The sequence below is a fragment of the Lampetra planeri genome, chromosome 47 (assembly GCF_965212315.1).
Source record: "Lampetra planeri chromosome 47, kcLamPlan1.2.h2, whole genome shotgun sequence".
Taxonomy (NCBI): Eukaryota; Metazoa; Chordata; class Hyperoartia; order Petromyzontiformes; family Petromyzontidae; genus Lampetra; species Lampetra planeri.
The window spans coordinates 7451886-7477198 of record NC_136153.1 but is presented as its reverse complement, the minus strand read 5'-3'; the positions used below and the strand labels follow the sequence as shown (position 1 = coordinate 7477198).

General features: G+C 49.9%; 1 protein-coding gene across 12 annotated transcripts in view; it reads right to left on the bottom strand.

Moving 5' to 3' along the window:
- Nucleotides 1-1681: 1681 nt before the first annotated feature.
- PDE10A (phosphodiesterase 10A) overlaps nt 1682-25313 on the bottom strand; it is a 136525-nt gene continuing 112893 nt past the window's right edge. For all 12 annotated transcript variants that reach the window (XM_078615573.1, XM_078615577.1, XM_078615574.1 and 9 more), the window contains 10 exons: nt 24270-24456; nt 22972-23114; nt 21750-21833; nt 15773-15923; nt 14569-14724; nt 13924-14096; nt 13665-13776; nt 13005-13085; nt 11375-11463; nt 1682-9022 (listed from right to left, as the gene is read on the bottom strand). In XM_078615573.1, the coding sequence (XP_078471699.1) occupies nt 8911-9022; nt 11375-11463; nt 13005-13085; nt 13665-13776; nt 13924-14096; nt 14569-14724; nt 15773-15923; nt 21750-21833; nt 22972-23114; nt 24270-24456 (1288 nt within the window). In that variant the 3' untranslated portion in view covers nt 1682-8910. The remainder of the gene's footprint in view (nt 9023-11374; nt 11464-13004; nt 13086-13664; nt 13777-13923; nt 14097-14568; nt 14725-15772; nt 15924-21749; nt 21834-22971; nt 23115-24269; nt 24457-25313) is intronic.

Genomic DNA, 25313 nt, shown 5'->3' with positions numbered 1-25313 from the left:
AGCTCCTGTATACCAGGCGAGGTAGTTAACATCTCCTAGCCACCAGCTCAAGTTCCAGACGTGACCATCAACAGTGCTGCCAAGTGACCAATGCAGCATGCGACCCAGGAAACATGCAACGGTTGCCTCTACGTTGCCATGTGGCTTGGAACCGTTGGACCAACGTTGAACCAACGTTGCCATGTGGGTTGCAACCGTTGGCCCAACGTTGAACCAACGTTGGCCCAACGTTCCGTGTTCACTGGGGATCCGGCAGACGCAATCGCCAGTGATGAGACGGTGAAATACGAACGCTCCTGCAAGCGACAGTCAACACGATCGAATTAAAGCAAACACTCCATTGCCCAAGCATTCATTTTATTTATAAATATCCACTGCCACATGTGCATGATTCATATTGCCCCCACACCGCCCCCCCCCCCACTTCGTAACCCCCCGCCCACACCCCCCCCCCGCCCGCCCGCCCTCCCTCCCAAGAATCCCTGCCCAACCCAGTAGACAGTCAACATAACTTTTGCATCCTAGGAACATTATTATTGTTATAAAACACACGTGGAAGTTGTTATAATGATAAGACACTGCATACGGTATTGCACTCTATAGCATATAATACAGGTCAACATTTTATATGTGTGCATATATATACAGTATACAAGCAATCGTATGTACACGTATAGTCATCTCTATGTTTATAAATGCATATAATACATTTATACGTGTCTGCCCACCATATGAATGTGGGCTTACATACATATATACACAATTTATGTGTACATACTAAATACATGTTTTAAAGCATCAGTGACCCCGTTCTCAACGGAGATCGGGTCTCTCGTCTCTGTATGTCGATTCCAGATCACCAGTGATGGAAATCCACAACCATCGTTGAGCGGTAACTTCCGACTGCCAGGCGATGCACTCTGCTCATCGCCTTGGATAAATGTCCACACACGTGTGTGTGTGTGTGTGCACGTGTTGTACGTGTATGCATATATCAAGTGTACATATTCTGACTGTATAGCATGGCCCAAAAGTCAGGACACATTGGGTGATTTCACGCACTTTTAAACTGGCATTAAAACATGTTGTTTATTCTTTGAGTTAATGATATATCCGTGATCATTATTAATCTCTAAAAAAAAACTCTTCTTCTTGTGGGGATTATCATTGTTTACGAAACTCGATCAAGAACCCTGAAATGGATTAAGATGACAGAAGATCATTAACGAATGTCTTTTTTTAAAAAAATCCTGAATTAATTTCAAAAGAAAATTAATGCCTGCATTAAAGTTAATCGCAGTGGGTTTGATAATTTGTTAAAATGAATGAAACCCTATTTGAGTTGTTAAAATAAATATAATAACCCTGCGTCCTGACTTTTGGGCCAGCCTGTATAGATCTATCCACGAAGACACTCACAGACACATATATGAATGGTTAGTATGTACATAACAAGGCTTACGTAAGATTGCTTAAACTGGAACGTGTATCTTTGTGTTGACGGGTCACCCTGACGCTGGCCCTACACGAGTTTTGTGTCTAAGTGTTCCGTATTTTGTTTGCGATAGTAAAAGTGGCACCGCACCAAATGTGGACAGACCAAGAAAATCAGGGACGGCGTAAAAATAAAAGCACGCATTGTTTTTTGTGTCGCGCGTTTTAAAACAATCCTCCCCAAAAATATGCAATTTTCTTTTATTTCAAAGTCTTTTATTTTAGTAAACCAATAACATGTTTTTTAAATAATAATAAACGAAATGTTGAGATACCAACGACGACAAATAATATCCTTTTGCAACATTCTTTTCATCTCCTTGGACACGCGCAGCACAGCCCAAAGTGATTTCAAAATCAATGATGACGAGCCGCTCGCTTTGATAACGACGGTGGAATTTGTTGCTTTTTTAAAAACACGTGACTTTGTGGAATTGTATTTACGCAACTGTTTCCGTGCGACGCAACCGGCGATTAGCGACGGCGCGTGGAGTCGCGTTGACACGCCACCCTCGTTGAACACACACACACACACCGCGCTCCACCAAAGCGTCTTACCCACCCTCGCTCATCCTCTCAATCGCCACTCTCTCCACTCCCCCGTCGTGTCTTCGCGCAGCTCAAACTGCGCCCCGGTCTCAGTGACCCCCCCCCCGTCCCTGACCCCCCCCCGGCCCCACCCCCTCCAATGGACGTGTGTGAAAAATAGCCGTGAAGGGAAAGCCACCGATGCTAGGAATTGGCACAGATATCGTCGTCATCGCCAGCTGTGGTCAATTCACTGCTGGGTTGGGAGAGCCATCCCCCCCCCCGCGCCCCCCCCTAAAAATCCTCCATCCCTTCACGATTACGGCGGCAAGGTAAAACTCAATCGAGCATCCTGAACGCAAGCCGACCTCATCGCTCGCCTCTGCCGAGTGGAGCCATCGTACTATCTCACAAGAGGATCAACTGACATCATCATTACTCGGCCACGATCAATCCACTCCTGAGTGAAGATTCTCCCCCAGTCTGTCGCCATCTCCCGCGATGCTACACGCGGAGTGACAGCTTCCTAGGCCGCCACTCTGCCGGTCTACTTGACCATCTTCTCTTCTCGTGACGTGCTCTGCCCAAGCCCACATACTCGTCCGAGCCATCTTAATAATGCCAATAAACTGTGCATGTTCTCTAATCCACACGTTCCTTAATCTTTCTCAATGCGATTTTATTTAGATGCATATTTTTTAACTAAACGTTGGTCAAGGCTTCAAATCAAAATCGAACGAGCTGGCAGAACCTTAAATATCACCGCCGAACCGTGTCCAGGAATCCAACTCAGGTGACCGGATGCAATGCTGTGTCAACTAACCACTGTGCCACCGCTCCGTCCAGAATGCATTTACGGAGCTCACAAAAACAAAGTGAATTTGGGGAAACCATTCCAATGGTGCACAAATGTTAACGATGATTACCAAAAAAAAAAGGTCGCAGCGTTTTGCAACTCGAGTTGAGGTTGGCACCCATCGATTGCAGCGTCCGGTGTGAAAAGGCAGCTCCCCTTTGCCTCTGTATGTCACCAGCAGTGGATTGACCAAAGGGGATGTTGTAATCGGACATTAACACGTGTACCCCAAAACCCTCACCACCACGTTCATCATTGACCCTGCCATCTACACTGTCATTCTGTTACGTGTGTACGCACGTGAAACTTCTTTCGCACCGTACGTAACCAACCGCGCTTCATTGGAGGTGCGGGGTGAAGGACGACAAGAAATGGGTGTTCAATTTACGGGGCACTGTGCACGCGATGATATGGGAAACAGCTTCTCACTCCACGCCCGTGCGATTGCCAATGCAGTCCACTATTTTTGCTTTCGTTAAGTCTACTCGCATTCCAATGGGTATACATGTTTAAATATTCACATTTCAAACACGCACACGGCATTCCTCCACCGCAGACTAAATTAAGTTTAAAGGCGCAGCCCCGCAATTTACTTCGCTCGCACCACCGCTGTTTGAAGGGCCTTACACCAGACGGAGCTCTGGAGAGAAATCACTTTGGCTTACTCCTCCAGCTCTGGACACAAGTCTTGGAAGAGGTGGCAGTACCCACACTTTACTCCACCGCACGCGGCCTGCCGATCGACTGCGGTGGTATCCACCGACACTGCTTTGGTGGGGAAGAGTTTTAGACACTTTGCACCGTTGCCGCAAGTGCCGCCCAGGGAGAGAGAACTGGCGGACCCTCTGGATCGCAAGTCTCTTGCGAATGTATAATTCTGGTTCACATTGAGTACGTGCGCTTAGGGGGTACAGAAGCAGAAGCCACCTCGGATATGATTCGACAGCCCAGCTGCCGTTCACACAGCACGTGGTGGTGGGGGTCTCATGTCCCTACCCAGTGCACGGACTGCCACAGTTAAAAAGGTATTCAGTCGCAATATAGTTAATATTATTCATTCGATTCCAAACTTGCATGGGGGTTTTTTTAAAGCAGGTTGAATTGATATCACATAGTGTGAAAGCGAATTCAGCCGGCATTCTTACGTCTGCTTCCCGTCTCTTTAAAATCCTGGCTGCGCCAACTGATGCCTTCAACCTGGCTCAACAAAGATGCCCCCGTGTAGCCTTGACAGACTTTTGTGGCAAGAGAGCACCTGTGAAGGCCGACGCGGTACACGAGGGGGTGGGTGGTCAGCACCACGCCCGGCCATGATTACACACCGCAGAAGGTGCTCATTTGAGGCTGAGTCGACCTACCGGGAGGCCCAGGACCGGTTCAGATAATCGTCACCGGTGTTAGCCATGAGCAGGAATCGAACTCGGGTCGCCGGGTTAACAGCGCAGCGCGCTAACCGCTGCACCACCGCTCCCCACTACACACACACAGACGGGCGAGTGCATCTTGAGATCAGGATTAAGATGAGGGCGTGCTGCTGCCCTCTGCTGGAGCGAAAATTAAAAGACCCCTTAATTCCCATTTTTCCAAGCAGTGGCTTCACCAGAGACGACGGCGACGGTTGTATAACAACGCAGAAGTAATAATCATCATGACGACATCAATAATAATAAGAATAAATTACACGCGCCCAAAAAAAAAAACCCACACACACGGAACAGTCTCTCCAGTTCAGTGATCTTACACCACCGGTAGCACTCGTAACAACACACATAATCAGTAGCGGAGGAGACCACTTGCAGGGATATTTGATGTTTTAAATACATATAGATATTTTGTTTCCGTTCTCTCGATTAAACGCCGCGGCCTCTGGTTCACAGTTGTTTTTTTCTCTAAGCGGCAGCAGTCTTAAGGGCGCACGTTACAATAACATCGGAGCTTTGTTCGCGTTGTGTGCGCGCGTGCGAGCGCGCGTGTGCGTGTGTCCGTTCGTGGAAATGAGAGACCCCCCAAATGTCGCCGTGTAAGATTTCGCCTTTGTGCTGTGCAGCGTCTCCCCAGACGCGCGTTCTCGGGTTGTGCCGCCGGTGTCGACGTTGGGCGACGGTGTCCGACGTTTCAGACACCGTGCCCAACGACGCGCGGGAAAGAATAAAGAAAAACCCGAAGAAGAAAAAAAACACACATTTGGCGAGCACGAGAGACCCAATTCTTAAATACCGACCGTGGGATGAAAGTGACACATGCAGATTAGCAGTCATTTGATTTCAGCGTGTTGATTTTTGTACGTGGTGTTTTATAATTGAAATGTTCAGAGAGCAGCCTCTCCTTCCACCAACAACAAGAAATCCGGCTGAACCTGAATACCCTAAAAAGACCTTAATCTGCAAACAATGCATTGGGGAAGGTACGTGTAATGCTACTTATCCACAACCGTTACATCCTAAACAACGCTGTAAGTAGCTATGAGAGAGATAGAAACAATATCTGCTCGATTGTCATTCATTCGCATTCATTTTTGTATTACGAGTAAATACAAAAAAAATAATGGCGATACTTAGAACAAAGCTATGTTGAAGATGACACCAAAGCTGTCACATTAGCAGCGTCTGTAACATAACGTTATTGCTTTTTAAAAGCAAAAAAAACAAAAGCCTAATAAACATCTAATTGGATTCTGTGGCTCTTCGTTTTTTTCGTCAAGTAACACCAAATTAACTTGATGCGCGTTTTGGCTGCCACATTCGGGTTTTTTAACCGAAGGTGAATGGGACGGTGTCTAAATTAAGCGACGAGTAAGTGATGACGGTACAAAAAAATGCATTAATGTAACTGGGAGTGATTGGTCGCCCATTGTGAACGTTTTTCATTCAACTGAAACGGATGGTGTTTTTGTTTTCGAGATCACACAACAACGAAAACCGTTGCATCGACGCGGTAGAGCAGTGAAGGTTTTACGCGTTCCTGGGCATACACAAAAAGAAAAGGAAACTTTATTTATTTTAAGAACATATTACACATATCAGATTAAAAAATGTTAAGCAAGGTTAAGAACAGCCCACACCCACGAACCAAAAAAGGGATATTTCAAAGCCCAAGATTGACATTAGTAATAAATAAACACCAAAAGATAAGCCCTTAAGCATTTTTTGTCTTTTTTTTCTAATAAAATAAATCAGTTCATTGAAAAAAAAGTTGGATATTCAAATAATAAAGACCTCAACTGGTCAATCTATTTACATATTACATGCATTGTTTTAGCAATGTATGTTTAAACTGCAACAACCTGCTTTGAAATGTAAAATAAAAAATATATTTCTTCTCACAGATAATTTAAATGCGTTTTCATCCTAATAAGCCTGCAGGAATTTTTTTTAAGTAAACCAAAGCTACATTTCGCATATAACCGCGTGCTACTTATATTCGCTAAAGGGTTTTTTTTCTAGTTCGGTCATTTAATCCATGAGAATGCCACGTGCACTGCACACCGCCAAATTCGTGTTGGCGATAAAGTGCAGGGGGGACCCCCATCGGACAATCAAGATTTTTGTTTAAAGCTGTCAAATATCGACCACTAGATTATTGCCACGATCAACCGAACGTTTGGGGAAGCTCGCGGTCTTGAAAAAGCACGAGGCAGCACGTAGTAGTATTAATGTCATTCTTAACATGCAGGCATAATCTGCAAGTAGGAGGCGATGTTGCTACTATGTGGTTTTACTCAATTAGGTCAATTTTGCCAGATTTTGGCTACATTTTGCCAGATTTTGGCAAGATTTGAACCATGACACCCGGTACAGACGTGGGCTTGCTCTTTTTTTTCGAATGACGTTCCGCTGAACATTGCCTTGTAATATCAGGGTTTCGTTATCAGTGTAAATCATTGTGAAATTATTATTAATTTGATGTTTACCAATCGCCGAGATTGGACCGTTTCTTGCATTCATGTTGTTCGTTTCACAAGATACGTGCGGCTACGCAAGGGTTGACCTTTCGGGGAGAGGGGGGGCGGTGGTGGGGGAACAAAACATATTTGTCCTGTAATGCGAGTCGTGGCTGAATGCAAGGCGGTGGGTTCTTGTTTTCAAATGGATCGTGACCAGAAACTGCGCGCAGTCATGGTCAGGTGTTGACCTATCAGCGACGCTACAAAGTGAAAGTCACAAACGAAGGGACGCGTCGCGCTGCTTACTCACCATTTGTCCTTCGCGTGCGTGGAACACTTCCACGCCTGCAGCCGGACGGCAATTACAGAGCTGCCAGGGAGTAGCTTGTGCCCACTGCGGTGATGTGTTATCAAATATAAATATTCAATAATACTCCCAATTCACGTCAGCATGTGTACAGCATGCATTACGGTATGTGGCAGGTATATACGATCAGTTATAGGTTAGGATTATGGTTGGGTTATTTATTAACAAGAGGCTAAAAGTTACCCGCTGCTGAAGTATATCGTGTTACACGCCCGTTCGGTGGCGACTACAGTTAGCTTAATGAGTTCATTATAAAGTCATTTCACCCACGTGTTAGACACATACATCGGAGTGTTACCCAACATTTGCTCTAAAGTGCAGTCATGAAAAGAAAAAGCCCTGATCTTTTTTGACTTCAGACAACCAACAAAATAATTCCCACCACCCCGGTAAGGCGTCTCGCAAAAATTACTCGTGCCCGCCACTTTGCATCCAATGGTTAAATCTTTAGTTTTTTTGTCCGATGCAACAGTTTCACACATCGTCTTCACAGAGTTCCAATGAGCCGGGCCTGTCGCTCCAGTCTCAAGTCTCTTACAATGAGGCTGAAACTCTTGAGGGTTAACTTATTCCTTACTAAAATTGCAGGCAAGCCATTAAGATGTAGTGCAAAAAATGCTCCTCTGTTCAAAGTCTTTTCGTTCATTTCAGTCTTTTGTTTTTTATTTTCATTTCAGAGCTCGCGAATGCGAGATTGGCTGAAAGTTGACATGGAGACCTTTGGGACAGAGGCCCCCTCAGAAGAGACCTTGTTTCTTGTTGTCTGGACTGCCAGTCCCCACGTCCAAACCCCAAACCGCCGAGCGTGCCTTGTCGCATAAGGCCGCCCCATTCCTGCGCAGTCGCTGAACTTACCACAGCAAGTGTAGACCATCTCTCGCACCGTACATAGCCAATCGTGCTAACCGTCTGCACGAGTCAAAACCAGAGGAACGACCACGTTTCCTTTTTGGCTCATCGAGTAAACTGAATCATTCATCGATGAGACTCTCCAACGGCATTGGCCTTCTGGCGGTCTCTCCATTGGCCGGTTTTGATCACGTGACGTGCCGACGAGCGATCCACATGGCTGGCAGGCAGGCAGGCACGCTGGAGTGAGCGGCATGGCCGGGTGGCAGCGAGCCCTGTGCAGGTGAGGCTGTAGCCGGGGGAGCGATGGGGAGAGGTCTGCGGTGAACGAAACGGCGCGAAGGAACGCCCGACAACCGCAGTCATCGTCTCGCTGTGGTGCGATTTTGTTTTCGCAAACAAAACAAAAATATATATTTTCTTTTTTTGCTCCGGTTTATCTTGAACCCGACATTAACAGGCAGCTAACAGCATCGCTGTACTTCATAAAACGTAACAAAATACTTTTTAAAAAAATCGTTTGGTGTCTTTTGTCGATGTTGTTGTTGTAGTAGTAGTAGTAGTTTTTGAAGCGCGACATTTTTTATTTCTGCGCTTTCTTGTTAAGGCAACCCGTTTTGAGGACCAAAGTTGGCCATTCGCACGTTCTCAGTCTCCCTGCACGCGGCTCGCGTAAGCGCGCGCTTGCGTGACGTTCCCAACGATGCAGACGGTGCACCGCGCGCGTCGAACCAGGAGACCCGCGGCGACCATCCCCCACTCACAGCGCCGTCCTTGCGTCGTCCCTGCCACGCCGCCTGCGCTGCCCCCTGCCGCGCGGGAAAAGGCCCCACGTGCAACGAGCGGGCTCATTTCTCGCCATTCCTGCTCTTCTCCCGTCGTCATTCCTTTCCGATTGGTATATTTGTTTCCTTTTCAACGTCTCTCGCTCTCTCAGTTGTCGATCTCGACGGGAATGGTGTCATCGTTGGGGAGGGACTGCGACTGAATCCACACCGAGGTGTCCTCACCTCTGACCAACTTCTCCCACTGGGCCAGGTTCTCCCTGCCCACACCGGAGGACACAGCGGAGAGACACACGAGGTCGGATGTAGGGGGCACACGCTGTGTCGAGTGTAAGGCCACACGTTCGTCAAATGGTCACCCCCCCGATCGTTCAACCGCGGTCACGAAGAATCTCAATAGTCCGAAATGCTGACCTGTCTGAATCTCAGCCGTCTCGGCTCTGATCGCTCTCCCTCCCAGCACGAGCGACACAGGGAAGCGGAGTGGACAGGGACACAGTGTGCTGGGTGCTAGGCCACACAATTACCCAGAGCCACCAATACCATCCAACCCTCGTCATCATGACCCTCTATTTCACAGCCCTTGATCATCCTAAATATCAGATTAATTGATCCATCACAGAAAGCAATGAGTGGCTCCGATTTCATTAAGATGTTATGATTGCTTTGCATGGTTTCCTTTGGATGTGATGCAATTGGTCCTTCATCAACGCTCCAGGGCTTTAATCCCCTAAAGCTTTGACGAGTTTATCATTCCAAATCTTGGCCGTCCCACCATTGATTATTCTAAAGTGCAGTGGCGAAGGGTCGTAAGCATGGGCCCTGACGCAAAGAGTTAAATAAACTAAACTTAACTAAAACTATTAAATTTCACCAGGCAAGGTACACTGAGCTACACAGATCTTTGTCAGAAGTGACCTGGCCACAAACAATAGCTCAACGAAGTGGCTTATCACGTGGAAATGTACAGCAGCCAAATACTCTAAAAAGCACGTTTGTAAAAGTGGAGGGAAAAATCCCCGAGACCACGGGGCTAGAGACACGCAAACTCCAAATACATACCAGGCGTCAGGGTTGGAATCGAACCCACGCACTCCTGTGCACTAGGCGAAGTAGTTTACATCTCGCCACTGTGGCGCGCTAAATAGAGAGCTCCCCGTTCATTTCCACCCCAACTTCGTAGCCCAGTGCCTGGGCCCCTCTAGCACGTGGGCCCCCATACAGCTGCACAGGCTGCATGCTCGACAGCTGTGCATACAGGCTGCATGCTCGACAGCTGCGCATACAGGCTGCATGCTCGACAGCTGCACATACAGGCTGCATGCTCGACAGCTGCGCGTACAGGCTGCATGCTCGACAGCTGCGCGTACAGGCTGCATGCTCGACAGCTGCACATACAGGCTGCATGCTCGACAGCTGCACATACAGGCTGCATGCTCGACAGCTGCGCATACAGGCTGCATGCTCGACAGCTGCGCATACAGGCTGCATGCTCGACAGCTGCACATACAGGCTGCATGCTCGACAGCTGCGCATACAGGCTGCATGCTCGACAGCTGCGCGTACAGGCTGCATGCTCGACAGCTGCACATACAGGCTGCATGCTCGACAGCTGCACATACAGGCTGCATGCTCGACAGCTGCGCGTACAGGCTGCATGCTCGACAGCTGCGCATACAGGCTGCATGCTCGACAGCTGCACATACAGGCTGCATGCTCGACAGCTGCGCATACAGGCTGCATGCTCGACAGCTGCGCATACAGGCTGCATGCTCGACAGCTGCACATACAGGCTGCATGCTCGACAGCTGCACATACAGGCTGCATGCTCGACAGCTGCACGTACAGGCTGCATGCTCGACAGCTGCGCGTACAGGCTGCATGCTCGACAGCTGCGCATACAGGCTGCATGCTCGACAGCTGCACATACAGGCTGCATGCTCGACAGCTGCGCATACAGGCTGCATGCTCGACAGCTGCGCATACAGGCTGCATGCTCGACAGCTGCACATACAGGCTGCATGCTCGACAGCTGCGCATACAGGCTGCATGCTCGACAGCTGCACATACAGGCTGCATGCTCGACAGCTGCGCATACAGGCTGCATGCTCGACAGCTGCGCATACAGGCTGCATGCTCGACAGCTGCACATACAGGCTGCATGCTCGACAGCTGCACATACAGGCTGCATGCTCGACAGCTGCACGTACAGGCTGCATGCTCGACAGCTGCACATACAGGCTGCATGCTCGACAGCTGCACATACAGGCTGCATGCTCGACAGCTGCACATACAGGCTGCATGCTCGACAGCTGCACATACAGGCTGCATGCTCGACAGCTGCACATACAGGCTGCATGCTCGACAGCTGCACGTACAGGCTGCATGCTCGACAGCTGCACATACAGGCTGCATGCTCGACAGCTGCACATACAGGCTGCATGCTCGACAGCTGCACATACAGGCTGCATGCTCGACAGCTGCACATACAGGCTGCATGCTCGACAGCTGCACATACAGGCTGCATGCTCGACAGCTGCACTGACTGCATGCTCGACAGCTGCACTGGCTGCATGCTCGACAGCGAGGGCCGCACAGACCAAAGGCCTCACCTGACTCCCTGCAGGAGGGGGTTGGCTGTGGGGAGAATCTCGACCAGGGTGGTGTAGCACGGGATGGCCACCGCGTTATAGAAGCCCACCTGCAGCACCGCCACGGAAGGCACGCACCGCAACATCACATCAGCCGCGCTCAAGAAAGGCATGGACGGTCACAATCATGCATGAGTGAACGCGTTATTGACACTCTATAGGGCGGAGCGTGTTGTCGTTGTATAGGCTGCGCGGTGTTGTGTGTAATATTGTTGTTGTTTCTTCTTATTATTATTAACCCACAAAAGCCTTACGTCCCTTTTCAGGAGGATCCTGCCCAGTTTTCGTAGTCAGGAGGCGATGCTGCTGCTGCTGCTGTCGCCGCCGTGTGCGATCCCAATTGAGTAATTCGCAGGTAACTTTTCAGCATTTGGGATGTTTACGGTCGAGACCAGTTACACTGTTTCGTACTTTAGCTGTGGGAAGAACTCGGAAGAAGGAAACCCACGACAGGAAACGGGAACTCACAAATTCCACACTGATGGGGCGCCCATGTGAGAAATCGAAAAGCCCCACAGCCCTTCTTGCCATGCCGTCACCCTGACGACGATGGCCTTGCACGAAACCCACGCCATCGAACGTGCCCTCAAATCCTCTGCAGTAGAAGGGTATGGTCCACCACCACTACCTGGCCCCCCTCTCCTTGCCCACCTCTACCTGGCCCACTTCTTCTGGCCCACCTCCCCCCCCCTCTCCCCCCGCTGTCTCTAGGCAGTATGAATGCCTCCATCAGTCTCGATACATTTTCTTCTCCTGGATCTCTTACCTCTGCATCTAGCCACCTGGTTGTCCATCTCCCACTGCCCCTGGTCCCCTTCCACTGTGCGTCCAATCGCCTACCCAGCCTCAATCTCGTAACGTGCAACCACCGCGGTGGCTAGGAGATGTTAACTACCTCGCCTGGTATACAGGAGGTGGTGGGTTCAATCCCGACCTTGACGCCTGCTATATTGATATATATTTGGAGTTTGCATGTCTCTCTCTCTCCTTGGTTGTGTGGATTTTACTCCGGGTCCTTTGTTATTTTTTCCGAATGAACGTCCGTTTCGAGTACGGTATGTGCCTGCTATGAATGTCCACGTGATGATGAGCCACTTCGGTGAGCTATCATTCGTGGCCAGATCGCATAGGAAAAAAAGAGCTACATAGCTCAGCGGGGCCTTACCTCGTAAAATAAAAAGCTGTGTTAATACTTTAGCCGTGAATTAAAGCTACCAACTTCATAGGGGGCCCAACCGGGACACATCATAAGCAGGCAGCCCCTCCCCTCCCCTCCGTGACGCCCCAGCCATGGTTGTACGTAGCCACGGCCATATCGCCGACGCGTCGTTCCAATGACGCGGTTCAATACGGGCTATTGTCTGCGGGGTAAATGCGAGAGTCTCGTCAGCGGGGGTCAGAATCAAGTCGCTCGCTCGTTAGAAGAGGGGTGCTGCCCTTGTCCCAGGGTTTGCTCCCCACCGAGAGCTGCGAGCTCGATCGCAAAGAAGGCTCTGGGGACTTTAATCTACAACAGTGAGGCAATGGACAATTGGAGTGCGAGTCAATTAACTGAGTGGATGAACGAATTGCTGAAAAAGTTGGCCCTCACCTGGCCCTGAGGGATTTCGTCCTTCTTGTCTCGGTCCATCATGGCTATCGGCTGGATTCCATTTTTCTTCATCTCGTCTCCCTTCGGGAAATAAGGAACAGACACAAAGGGCTCAGTAAAGGCTCCAGATCACACGAGTCTGCAATGGTCCTCGATCTCATAATAAAATAAAAAAACACCCCTCGACATGGCCTATTAACAGACTGTTGGGGCATGTGCCGTTAGCGAGCACCTCTGAAGGCGGGCACGACACACGAGGGGTTGGGTGGCCAGGACCACGCCCAGCCACCTTTGTCTCCCGAATGGCAACATTTACACATGGCACGAGGTACTCATTTGAGGTTCAGTCGATCTTAGAGAGGCCCAGGACCGGTTCAGAAAATATAATCGTCACCGGTGTTGGCCGTGAGCAGGAATCGAACTCGGGTCGCCGGGTTCGTAGCGCGGCGCGCGAACCGTTACGCCACCGCATCTCAGAACACACAAACACTCACACATTGTAATGGGTGGGCGGCCAATAGATTCACTCGTGGGGGCAGGATATAGACGATACCTTTCAGCTTCGGTTGTAAAGTGTTCATTAAAAAAAGCATCGCGAGCAATCAAGGGGGAGGTGCAATAGGAGCTAGCGGCAGCTCACACACTCCAGCGGCAACTGACCTCCGCCCAGAACTCCGCGTAGATGTCGTTGGCGGTGGCTCTGGTCACCGGCCACAGCTTGGTCACGGAGCAGAGGTCACACGCCGTCATCATGAGGCCAATCAAACGGTCCCTGAGCACACACAGACACAGATCCGCAGTAACGCCTTAACAGACTGTTGAGGCAAGTGCCCCTGGGGACACCCTCCTCCCCCCCCATCCCCACCAGGTAATCGCTCGTCACCACCAGCATCAGCAGGAGAGGTGGCACGGTTCTCACCGATGGGCCTGGTTCTTGATCTGCAGCTGCTCTCCCTGCAGGATCTCCTCCAGCTGCTTGCGATTGCCAAAGTAGAGCGCGAGGTCCGTGGCGATGATGGCCTTGCGAATTATCTCCAGCACCTCCTCGTACTCGGCCGAGTCCAGGTTCTCAAAGACGCTGTGCCCCTCCAGCTGGCGAGAGACGCGCGAGGCGCAGAGGCAGAGAAACGTTCGGCGCGTCAACTCGCACGCGGCCGGGCACGCAAATGAAAAGGCAGCCGATGACGACGATAATAAATCGAAACCACTCCATCCAGCATTGCAGTGCGAGGGAGTTCACAACAATTCACCATCTTCTTGGCTCTTTCGGTAAAGTCACGTAGAAGGGAAATAATAAAATAATAAAAATAAAACATAATAAAATAATTCTCACGACGTTTCGGCCACAACGCAAGCAGTCGTCCTCAGGTGAAAAACAGGTCTGTCGGGAAGACAGCGTCTGAATTCATTATTTTATTATTTCCCTTCTACGTGACTTGACCGAAAGAACCAAGAAGGTGAATCTCTGCAGTCACGAAAGCTTTAAATCGGAACAATTCACCACCCCACGGCCCCTAAATTGCAAAAGGTTAATTCCTCCTCCTCCTCCTTACGAGCCACCAACCTGCAGGATGGAGAGCGTCTGGGCGAAGTGGTGCTGCTCCATGGTGGACGTGGAGTACAGAGCAGAGAGAGGCGTCTCAAACTTCTGGAAGTAGGTGTTCGTGTAGCCCCGGTGGTCCAGGTCGTGACACAGACACGCCACCATCAAGCCCTTGCACTGTTGGGAGGAGAGCATTCGTCAATGCTTGCTTTTCTACGATCGGATGCGGAGTTCGCGTCTTTAATTTTTGTTTTCATTCTGCGTTTTCCAGAGACGTTGGTGTTCTCTGCTAGGCCGAGATATTCTTAATAGGACAATATATAATTGGGCGACATTTCTGGCAACGGCGCTTCAAAGTGCTGTGAAGAAGGGCCATTTCTCGATACGTCGCCTTTCTATTATATATTTTCCTTTTAAGGCCGCAGTGCCTTTGTTCGTTTGTGCTTGTGTACCTCCGCCACGGCAGGGGCGTGCTACAAGGATTGGGGAAAGGATGACCGTGATAGAGGGGCACTTGGGGATCACGAAGGGGCAGGGGAGGGACGGGAAGGAGTGGAGGGGCGAGGGCAGGGAAGAGAATGGGAGATGGAGAAGAGGTTGAGGCTTTAAGAGAGGACAACGTCCACGATTGACTGCGACTGATTACACTGGTCAACAAAAAAAAACTTTTTTTTCTGGCCTGGACTTTTGCAGCTGTTTTAGACTAATTTCAGGGTGCTGATTCCAAATCTGATCTCAGATTTGCTCTATCACATCTCATTTATATGCTGTCGACATATCCCATTTTCATTGATTTTACCCGAAATTAATTCTGTCACTTATGATTGCAAGTTGTTGCGAGTCAGTGACTGCTTTAGTGTTACAATATGGTGCTGTATTTTTAGGATGGTGTGTTTATAATACCATTTTATGTAGATATCCACATTTATTTAATATTTTTCTTCTGCAGTGTTTATTGAAAATGCAATATTTGATATCTCAAAAACCTGATGTGATAGACAAAAACTGCTAGAATCAGCACCCCAAAATTACCTTCAAACCGTTGGAATACCTTATGCCAGAAAAAGTGTGTTGACCAGTGTTATGATGGGTGACTGTGAATAGATGATGAAGCTAATGCTTGCCCATTGCTCATTGTACTCATTTTTGTACTCAAATATTCAGCAATTTGGCTCAGCCTTCAGCAGCGACGGGCATTCAGCGCTCCCCCACCGGCCCTCCTCACCTCAATCTCGGAGAAGATGCCCGGGTTGCGCTGCAGCAGCACGTACATGCAATGCGCCACCGTCACCGCGTGCTTCCAGTTGTGGTACGGCACGCGGCGGTAGTTCTTGCGCACAGACATGGTGAATCGGCACAGCTTCTCCAGCTCGAAGCTGCTCACCGGCACAAAGACAAAGATCCCCCGTACATATAGGTGACATTTACCCATCGTTAGTGCCACGATGAGGGCGGTGATGATGATTATGATGATTATAATAATAACGATGACAATTATGAAAGCTCTTTCAGTAACAGTACATTTCAGTGATGTTTATTTACATCCTAGATTTGAAGCTTTCGTGACTGCAGATTTGCTGTATCTTGATACCGTCACAGCCAGATTTGCTGTATCTTGATACAGCAAATCTGGCTGTGACGGTCCCACCTGATGACGGAGACTTGTGTTGCCTCCGAAACGTCGTGATTTTTTATTATTTTATTTTTATTAATTTTAATTAAATTTTTTACCTACGTGACTTTACCAAAAAAACTAAGAGTATTTACATCCTACTGGCATTGGTATGATAATAAGAATGATGATGTTGATGACAATAATTAACATTCTCTATCAGTAACAGCAACTTTTAATGGTAATGATGACGATAATGACGAAGAAACTCTTTTTCAACTGTATGTGTGTGTGTGTTGAACTTCTTTCGCACCGTACATAGCCAACCGTGACAATTGTAGGTGCGGGGGTAGGACAACAAACTAAACACAAAAAACGCCATCGCATAAAAGTGAAGTGCTAAATATTGTCTGTGTTACTGACGACAACGATGATGATCGCGATGGCGATGAGGACGATGATGCTTACGTCAAAATGGCAAATATGACCAATGAATATTTATTTATACCAGAGGAATCTGATGAGCTATGAAGCTCTTTTTCACAGATGTCCGGTCGGGGCGGGTAAAAGCGTAACAACAACAAACTCGACAAAAACACGATTGGAGTGCAAAGTATAGGAAAGGCAAAATTAATCACTTGAAAAAAAAAAATGCACAAATAAAACTAAACTCTTATTATTTTACCAGGAAAAAAACCCCACTGAGCTAATAGCTTCTTTTTGAGAAGCGAGTTGGCGGCCACACATGGATAGCTCAACGAGGATGGCTTACCATCACGTGTAAATGTATGGCAGCCACAGACCCCGGGGCGTGGAGGGCTATCGATCCCAGGTGACTGAATAACAATTGCTGCTGCGGCCCCTCTCGCTGTCTCTGTGCATTCACCTCCACCCACCGCTTCTCCCCCTTCCCGGCTGCGAAATTCTATTCCTGGCCACGCGCAGCACGGGCAGCAAATTCTGCTACTCTCTGCCGAATAGAACACGTGACTTTACCGAAAAAACCAAGAAGAAGAGCCCAGTGTGTTCGGGGAGAGATCTTGTCGATAACACCAGGTGAAGAAAGCGACTATTTTTTTGGGAGGGGGGTGGAAGGTGAGGGGGTTTATCCCAAATGCAGAGCCACCAGCCTGAAACGCAAAGCAGTTGACAACGAGGAGCAACGGAATAGCCACGGCGGAGAGGAAAATGAACATATTTCTTGAACTTAACTTGGGAATTGGGCCATGCCCTGCAGGATATGAGAGTCCGGCCCCTGGTTTTGCCACGTTTAGGCAAACAGTTTAGCATTTGCCCAGAAGGCAAAGAAACTGAAGCCTTAAATAATAAATTACTTACTTCCCTACAATAGCGGGCCAACGGTTTACAGCCAAGTTGACCTAGGGAGTGACCTCGTGTTTTGCTCCTCGTGTTGAAGAGAATGCGCCATGATGTACAAACTGTGGTGACATCACTCCCCCAGCCAAAACACAGACACAAAATACAAAGATACCCCATGTAACCTACACAGGTTGTTGGGGCAAGTCCTGTTAGATATAGCACCTAGGAAGGCAGGCGTGGCACAAGAGGGGGTGCTGCGGACAGAACTACGCCTGGCCGCCTTTGTCTCCCTTGTCACGATGTTAGTGCTTCTGCTCCCCATTAATCACACTCACACACGATTACACACGACAACAGCCGCTATTTGCCACTAAGTGGCGGTGACGTCACCACGGCGCATGTGCCAGGCTATGTGCATTTTCAGGCCACGTGAAGTGTCAAAGGCTCGATGGCAGGAGGTCACGGCACAGACCCAGGTGCCATGGGTTGGCTGACGGTGATGACTGGCAGATGCACTACCCAGTGCCCCCTACTGTGCCAAATATCAAACTGATACACACAGTTGCACACAGAGTCCCTGCACGAGTGCGATTACTTCCTCAGTGAGCGCGAGGACACATTTCATCTCCTTCCTCCCCAGACGTCAGCAGAATAAGTAATCCCACGACGCTCAATTAAGCCGATCGCATTGCATCATTGCATAAGCCCAGCCGGCAGATTAATTCCCCGTCTTGACGTCACAAATATAATGTGACATTCGCCAATGGGTTTTTTTTTTCCACGCTATAATGACGGTCGTCAAACACCGAGGACGCTAGAGGGCGGAAACGGAGCTCCGCCAAAGGGCATAAAGACTTCACCCGGCTCCCTGCGTAGATTAACGCTGCGGTGTTATATTGTTATTACTACGACGACAACGACGATTCTACGCAACTCCCTGGTCGAATCAGAATCAGAGTATTAATTCACTCTGGAGGAATCCTTTGAGCTCTAAAGCTCTTTTTCACAGGTGAACGCTGCATCAAAAAACACCGACACACGCCCCGTGGCTCTCACACAACCACCTCCCACGTGTCTCCTTTTGCTGTGGTCATTCCATACACAACTTTACCACGCCAACACACCACGCGTCCATCGAATGACGGTGGGGTAAGAGGTGGTGTAGTGTGGACCGGTGTGGCACGGTGCGGTGTCGTATGTTGTGCATACGTATGTTGAACTTGTTTAGAGCGGTACGTAGCAAACCATGCTAATCGGAGGTGTGAGGGAAAGGCAACAAACTGGTGTGCTCTACTGATATGGGCATTATATTATCTATCGGAATCGTTGGTTATTATACACCACTAAGCCAAACCGTGCGATGCCAGAGTCGGTTGATCGGCAGGCTTCGTGGTCGGGTAGTAAGTGTGGGTACTCCAACCTTTGCTAAGTCGTCTGGACATTGTGGAAGAGTAGGCGAAAACACCCTCTCTATAGTTCGCTTTGGCGGAGGCTCTTCCATGAACAGTGACGTGCGCAAGCAATTGCAGGGCTGCACCTTTGCCACAGAGGGGAGGCAATTAAGAGCCGTTGGAAGAGCGCACACCGAGACGTCGCCGAAGTGCCATCGAACGGAAACGTCGAATGAAAAAATTGGCGTTCGAACCCGCAGGCATGATTAATTAACGGAACGGGTAAATAAACGCGAGTGCGAGTCCTCGTGTAAACACCGGGGAGACCGCGGCGGCAAGGGCACGGTGCCGGCTGCACCAGCCCGTGGAGCGACACCTGTGCCCTTCGTGGGCGCTCGCTAACGGCGCTCGACCCGACAGAGGCCTCTTCGGCAACGGCGGGGATTGTCGTCGTCGCCGACGTTTAATAAAAAAAAAAAGTAAAAAAAGCATCCGAAGTAACAGTGGAGTGCACCACCGTAGCACTCTAGTAACCACCGCGGGTGAAGTTTTATTCGAGTCTTCAACAGTGAGGCAATAATTACATCACGGATAGTGCGGCTGGCCAAGCATTAAAGGATTCATTTCACTTTGCTGAAGCTTCAAACGTCTGTCTGACAGCTGGTGGCCACGTGAGTACCGGTCCACTCCGTTGTCAATCGTCGCCATCTCTGTTTGGCGGCTCGTGTGGTGACCTCCGGATCGTTCCACACACTCGGGACAGCGAGATTTGGACCTCGCAGCTTTGCAGTCAGCGGTCCATCGGCATGGAACTCACCTCCCCACTCACTCACCTACTCACCTACTCACCTACTCACCCCCACCCACTCACCCACCCACTCACCTACTCAGCGGTCCATCAGCTTGGAACTCACCTAGCTACTCGCTCACCTACTCACCCACTCACTTACCGACTCAGCGGTCCATTGGCCAGGAACTCACTACCATTGCACGATGTTCGACACTCTACACAGACAATTAACAAGCAAATTAAACATTTCAAGACAAAACTGCATCGATATCGCACACTCGTGATGAACCTAGGTTATAAGAGTTGTGCATTTATAAATCTACTTTCGGAAAAAGCAAATCAAGGGAATGTTTATGGCCCTAAGAAACTCAAGGACCCTGGATTCATACAAATATCAGTGTGCAAAATTCACGCCGTAAATAATCAACGCAGGACAATTAACATAACACGTCAATATAATCTATCTCATATACGTTTTTTTCGTCTACATTTCTCTCATCGCCTGCCGATTGGGCTAGCCTCGCCAAAATAAAAGTCGCTTCCTTTCACAGCTGTTGTGTTTTCATTTCAGTGCATCTGGCCGATACACGGACTTGAACCCAAGCCACACAGTGCCGTGCGTTCAATGGCTTCTACAAGGGCATTGTGAGAGCCCTCTGAGCCATTGGGCCACCTCCAAAACATATATATTTATATTTGAAACCACTTTAAATAATTAATTTCTGTCCCCAGAGCCGCGATTACGCAACTGCGCTGACGCACGAGAAGAGGGAGCGAAAAAGCCACTCCTCCAGGGAGCCAATCAGGTGGCTCGCAGGGGGGTGATGGGACCTTCCCAGAGGAAGCCAATCAAAGGGCACCGTTGGCAGACTCCAGGGGCACAAAGAGCAATCGTAGCCCCCCCCCCCCGCCCCCCCAAACTCAGCTCTCCCGCCCCCCCCCCTCTTGCCCAGTTAACATTTACCAAAGGCAGCTACGACGACGTTTAATTGCAGCATTATTCGCAGCTCGAGTGAGGCGGTATAGGGCAAGATTAGGTGTGACGCTCTGTGTCAAAGCCGGGACAGATTAGACTGCAGAGTTAATCCTTATCCACATCCATGTCGCACACACACACGCACACACACGCACACACACGCACACACACGCACACACACGCACACACACGCACACACACGCACACACACACACACGCGCGCGCGCACGCACTCGAACGCTTGCGTGCACATTGCACGCAAAGGAGACAAAGATCTCCCGTGTAGCCTTAACGGACTGTTAGAGCAAAGTGCTGTTAGCGAGCACCAGTGAAGGCCAGCGCAGCACACATGGGGACGGGTGGCCAGCACCATGACCGGCCTCTGCACCGGGTACTAATTTAAGGCCGAGTAAACCTAGGGGAGGTTCAGACATAGACATGTATATACACCGCAGCCGCCATGTGCCACCAAGTGGCTGTGACGTCTCCGAAGCACTTGTGCCAGGCTAGGTGCACTATGAGGACACGTGAAGTGTCGAGGGCTCACTGACAGGAGGTCACGGGACAGACCCAGGTGTTATGGGTTGACTGCCTGAGATGATTGGCAGATCCAGCAGCTGTGCTCCTCAATGTGTGAATATATATATACTGTATCTAACACACACACACTCATCTTATTGGTTCTTTTGGTAAAGTCACGTAGAAAGAAAATAATAAAATAATTAAAATAAAACATAATAAAATAATTCTCACGACGTTTCGGCCACAACGCAAGCAGCCGTCCTCAGGTGAAGACCAGGTCTGTCGGGGAGACAGCGTCTGAATGTCTCCCCGACAGACCTAGTCTTCATCTGAGGACGGCTGCTTGCGTTGTGGCCGAAACGTCGTGAGAATTATTTTATAAAGTTTTATTTTTATTATTGTATTATTTCCCTTCTACGTGACTTTACCGAAAGAACCAAGAAGATGAATCCCTGCAGTCACGAAAGCTTTAAATCGAAATATAACACACACACTCGTCACCACACAGACGTTCACATCGCACATACACACAGACACACATACTTCGCACATACAACACAGCACACGCGAGTACATGTGTCCCACACGCACCTGCTCTGGCCACAGCAGTTGTGCACCATGTGCAGAAAGAAGGCAGGCCACAGGTCCTCGAAGGGCCCAATGTCAAAGTGGTACCTGTGTGAGCACACAGGGCCAAATGAGCACACAATCAGCACAGCGACGACGCGACGCCGCCTCCACATTCGTCGCGCTCGCTCGCTCCTTCGGCGCGGACTGCGAGCCGCAACCGGCTCGCCAGTCGCCTTTTCAGGTTCCTGGCGAGACGCCCGGCTCTTTGATCGCGAGATCACCGTTCCCGGCGCGCGCACCGAGAGCCAGCACCGGTCCTCACCAGCCGGGGTCACCGGCGCCGCTTTCACAGAAGGTTCGGGTCCACCGCCAAGCGGCCGGTTGCACGCGAACTGAATCAGAACTATAAAAAACTAAACTATTTTTTTTATTTTACCAGGTAAGGCCCCACTGAGCTGTGTAGATCTTTTTCAGAAGCGACCTGGCGATCACAAATAGATAGCTCAACAAAGTGGCTCATCACGTGGACATTTATTGCAGCCAAATACTCTAAAGGCATGTTTATAAAAGCGGAGGGAAAAACCCGGAGGGAAATCCACACGACCACGGGGAGAACGTGCAAACTCCAAATATACAGCAGGCATCAGGGTCGGGATTGAACCCGCAACCTCCTGCATACCAGGCGAGGTAGTTAACATCTCGCGAAAGCGTGGAATGTCTTCGCAACCCGTTTCGTGCGGTCGGGAAACCAGTTGCTCGCAGTGGAGACCGACTCGTTCTTTCGAGCGTCGATACGCTCGCAGCGATTCGTGGCGCCGGGTATTTGGTTGCTCGGGACTCCCGAACGCACCGTTTCAATTCGCCTGTGTTGCGCGCGATTTCGAGAGCAATTTGGGTCACATCGCGGCTTTACGGGGGGCGTGGGCGGGGAGGTAAAACTAACTCTATTTGCTCTATTGGCGCTATCAAAAACAAATCATTGTTATCGTAACAATCATCTTTCTGTCTTCCTATTCTCTCTCTCGAATGCTGCTCTTTCCTGCCCGAGACCACAACGAGGTTTTCCTCTGTCGATGCGTTCAAAGTCTGTGGCGGACGCGGCAATTACTTTGCAACCCCCCAGACGGGGGGGGGGGGGCGACGGGGGTGGTTCTGCTTTCTCTACGTTCTTTTTCCTTTTTTTCGTGGGGAAAATTTTTTTCACATGCAAATGAAGAAAAAAAAAGCGAGGATGGTTACTCACAGCTCTATCTCCTTGGCGATGGGCGTGGGCAACGTGCACTGCATGAGGCTCTGCGACTCCTCCGCAGTGCACACGCTGTGATACGACAGCTTCTCCAGCGTAACCCGGAAGATGCACTCCGAGTGCCGGATCCGGTGGTACATCTGTCGCGCGTTTATCGTTTCCGCACAGTCGCCGGGAAGGGGGAAATAAAATCAATGCATAGCTCCCGCCGAATGTGAATACCTGATTGATCGCGGATACCCAAGCCTCCCAATGCAAAGTCGGCCGTAGAGGTTGTCTGGCCATACTTCACCACGCTGGTCAGTGCTGATTGGGGAAAAGGACCGGTTCAGATATCGCTCGCCACCAATGTCAACCCTAGTCAGGATCTGAACTCAGGTGCACTAAGACACCTTGCCAGTGCTCCAAACGCAGCCCGTTACGCCGTTGGCATTGTGGAAAAGGCCACGCAGTGTCCGTGCCTACGACATCAGGCAAGCCGGCAGCGTTTGTTTGACACTTGCCGATGAGCCCCAAGAAGTCAAAACTGACACGAAGTTTGTGTTTCTTTCCAAATTTTATCGGTCGGGGGAAAAAAGTATCAACTCAGAAGTCTTGCCGAACAAGGGGGTGTATCGCCTCTGTTCATGGAGGGGACGCCTACGCTGATTTCGTGAACACGTTCCCCTAAACGACTTCCACGGCGCTCCAAGTCCACGTTTATTTGTGGACGCTAGGGGGAAGCACTTCGTCGCACGCCGGCACGGATCGCTCTGACCGATATCTTACATTTTTGTCTCCGCGTTGGAATTGAACCGAGCCGAGTGAAATTTAACGGAAAATTATTTGCGTGCAGTCATTGCAGCTCGGGGATTACGACGGATCGTTCAACGCGATGTCCGACGTCTCATCCTACATGCTGGGGGCTACTTCAGGAGCTGAAATGCGTCCCAGTTATGGAACTCAATCAAGTTGCGGTTTTAAAACTCGATTCAGTTCTGATTTCGCAACTCAATACAGTTGTGTATTTGAAACTCAATTGAGTTGTGAATGTGAAACTCAATTCAGTTTTCATTCCGGAAATCAATTCAGTTCCAATTTTGAAACTCACTACAATTATTAATTTGAAACTCAATTCAGTTTCCTGCCCCCTCCCCCGGCTGAGCTCCCAGCACGTGGACAACAAAACGTGGCGACAGCATCGTTGCCGAACAACGCGCGGGGCGCAGGCCGGACAATGCGCGGCGCACGTCAGAGAACGAGAGACCCCGGCACCCCCCCCCAACCCCACCCCCCCCCCCCAGTCGAGTACTCACGTTGGCGCAGTGCAGCGCAAGGGCGCAGAAGACGGCGAACATCTTGAAGTTGTTCTCGTCCGTCTTGGTGAAGGCGCTGCCCGACAGCTTGTTGACCATCTGCACCACCCCGATGACGCTGCCGCGGCTCACGATGGGCATGCACAGGATGTTACGAGTCGTGTAGCCCGTGTACAGGTCCACCTCGCTGTTGGGGGGGGAGAGATTCAAGGGGAGGGGGGGGAGGTTATCGATTTTGAAACGGAGAGACGGAAGGACGCCGTTTCACAGGTTTCCCGCCTCACTTGACGTAGTGGAAAATCCAGAAAAAGGGGCACAAAGCGAAACCGCGCGAGACGGTTGCATCTTGAGCAGCGTGCACAAAGACAAAGATTCCCCATATAGCCTGAACAGACTGTTGGGTCAAGTGCTGTTAGCGAGTAGCACCTATAAAGGCCGGCACGGCAGACGAGGGAGTGGGTGGCCAACACCACGCTCGGCCACCTTTGTGTCCCGAGTGGCAACGTTTACACACGGCACCAGGTACCGATTTGAGGCCGAGTCGACGTAGGGGAGGCCCAGGACGGTTTCAGATGATCGTCACTGGGGATGGCCGTGAGCGGGAATGGAACTCGGGGCACCGGGTTCGTAGTGCAAACGCAGGCCTCGCAAGAAGACATCCAAATCTGGCTCGCAACCCAGCGGGGTCACGGAGGAGACGGGGCGGCTGACGTCGGGTTGGTAGTGCGCGGCGACAATGACGACGACTCCACCCCCCCCCCCCCACCGCCTTCCTCCGATGCACATCATTCTCTGGGACGATCGAAGGGCTGACTGACCGTGTGACGTTCCAGCTCTCGCAGTCGCAAGGTTTTGCGCCCAGTTCAAATCCACGGTTATCCAAAATAACGGATCCAAAACCTCAACAACCCAGTAATAACAAAATAAGATCAGGGATCCTGCCTCGGTGTCACTGTTAGCAGACCGGACTAGGGCGAGTTTTGTATCTAACCCACTAAACATCTATAAACATCTCTGAACGTAAAACAAAAAAACAGATAAATG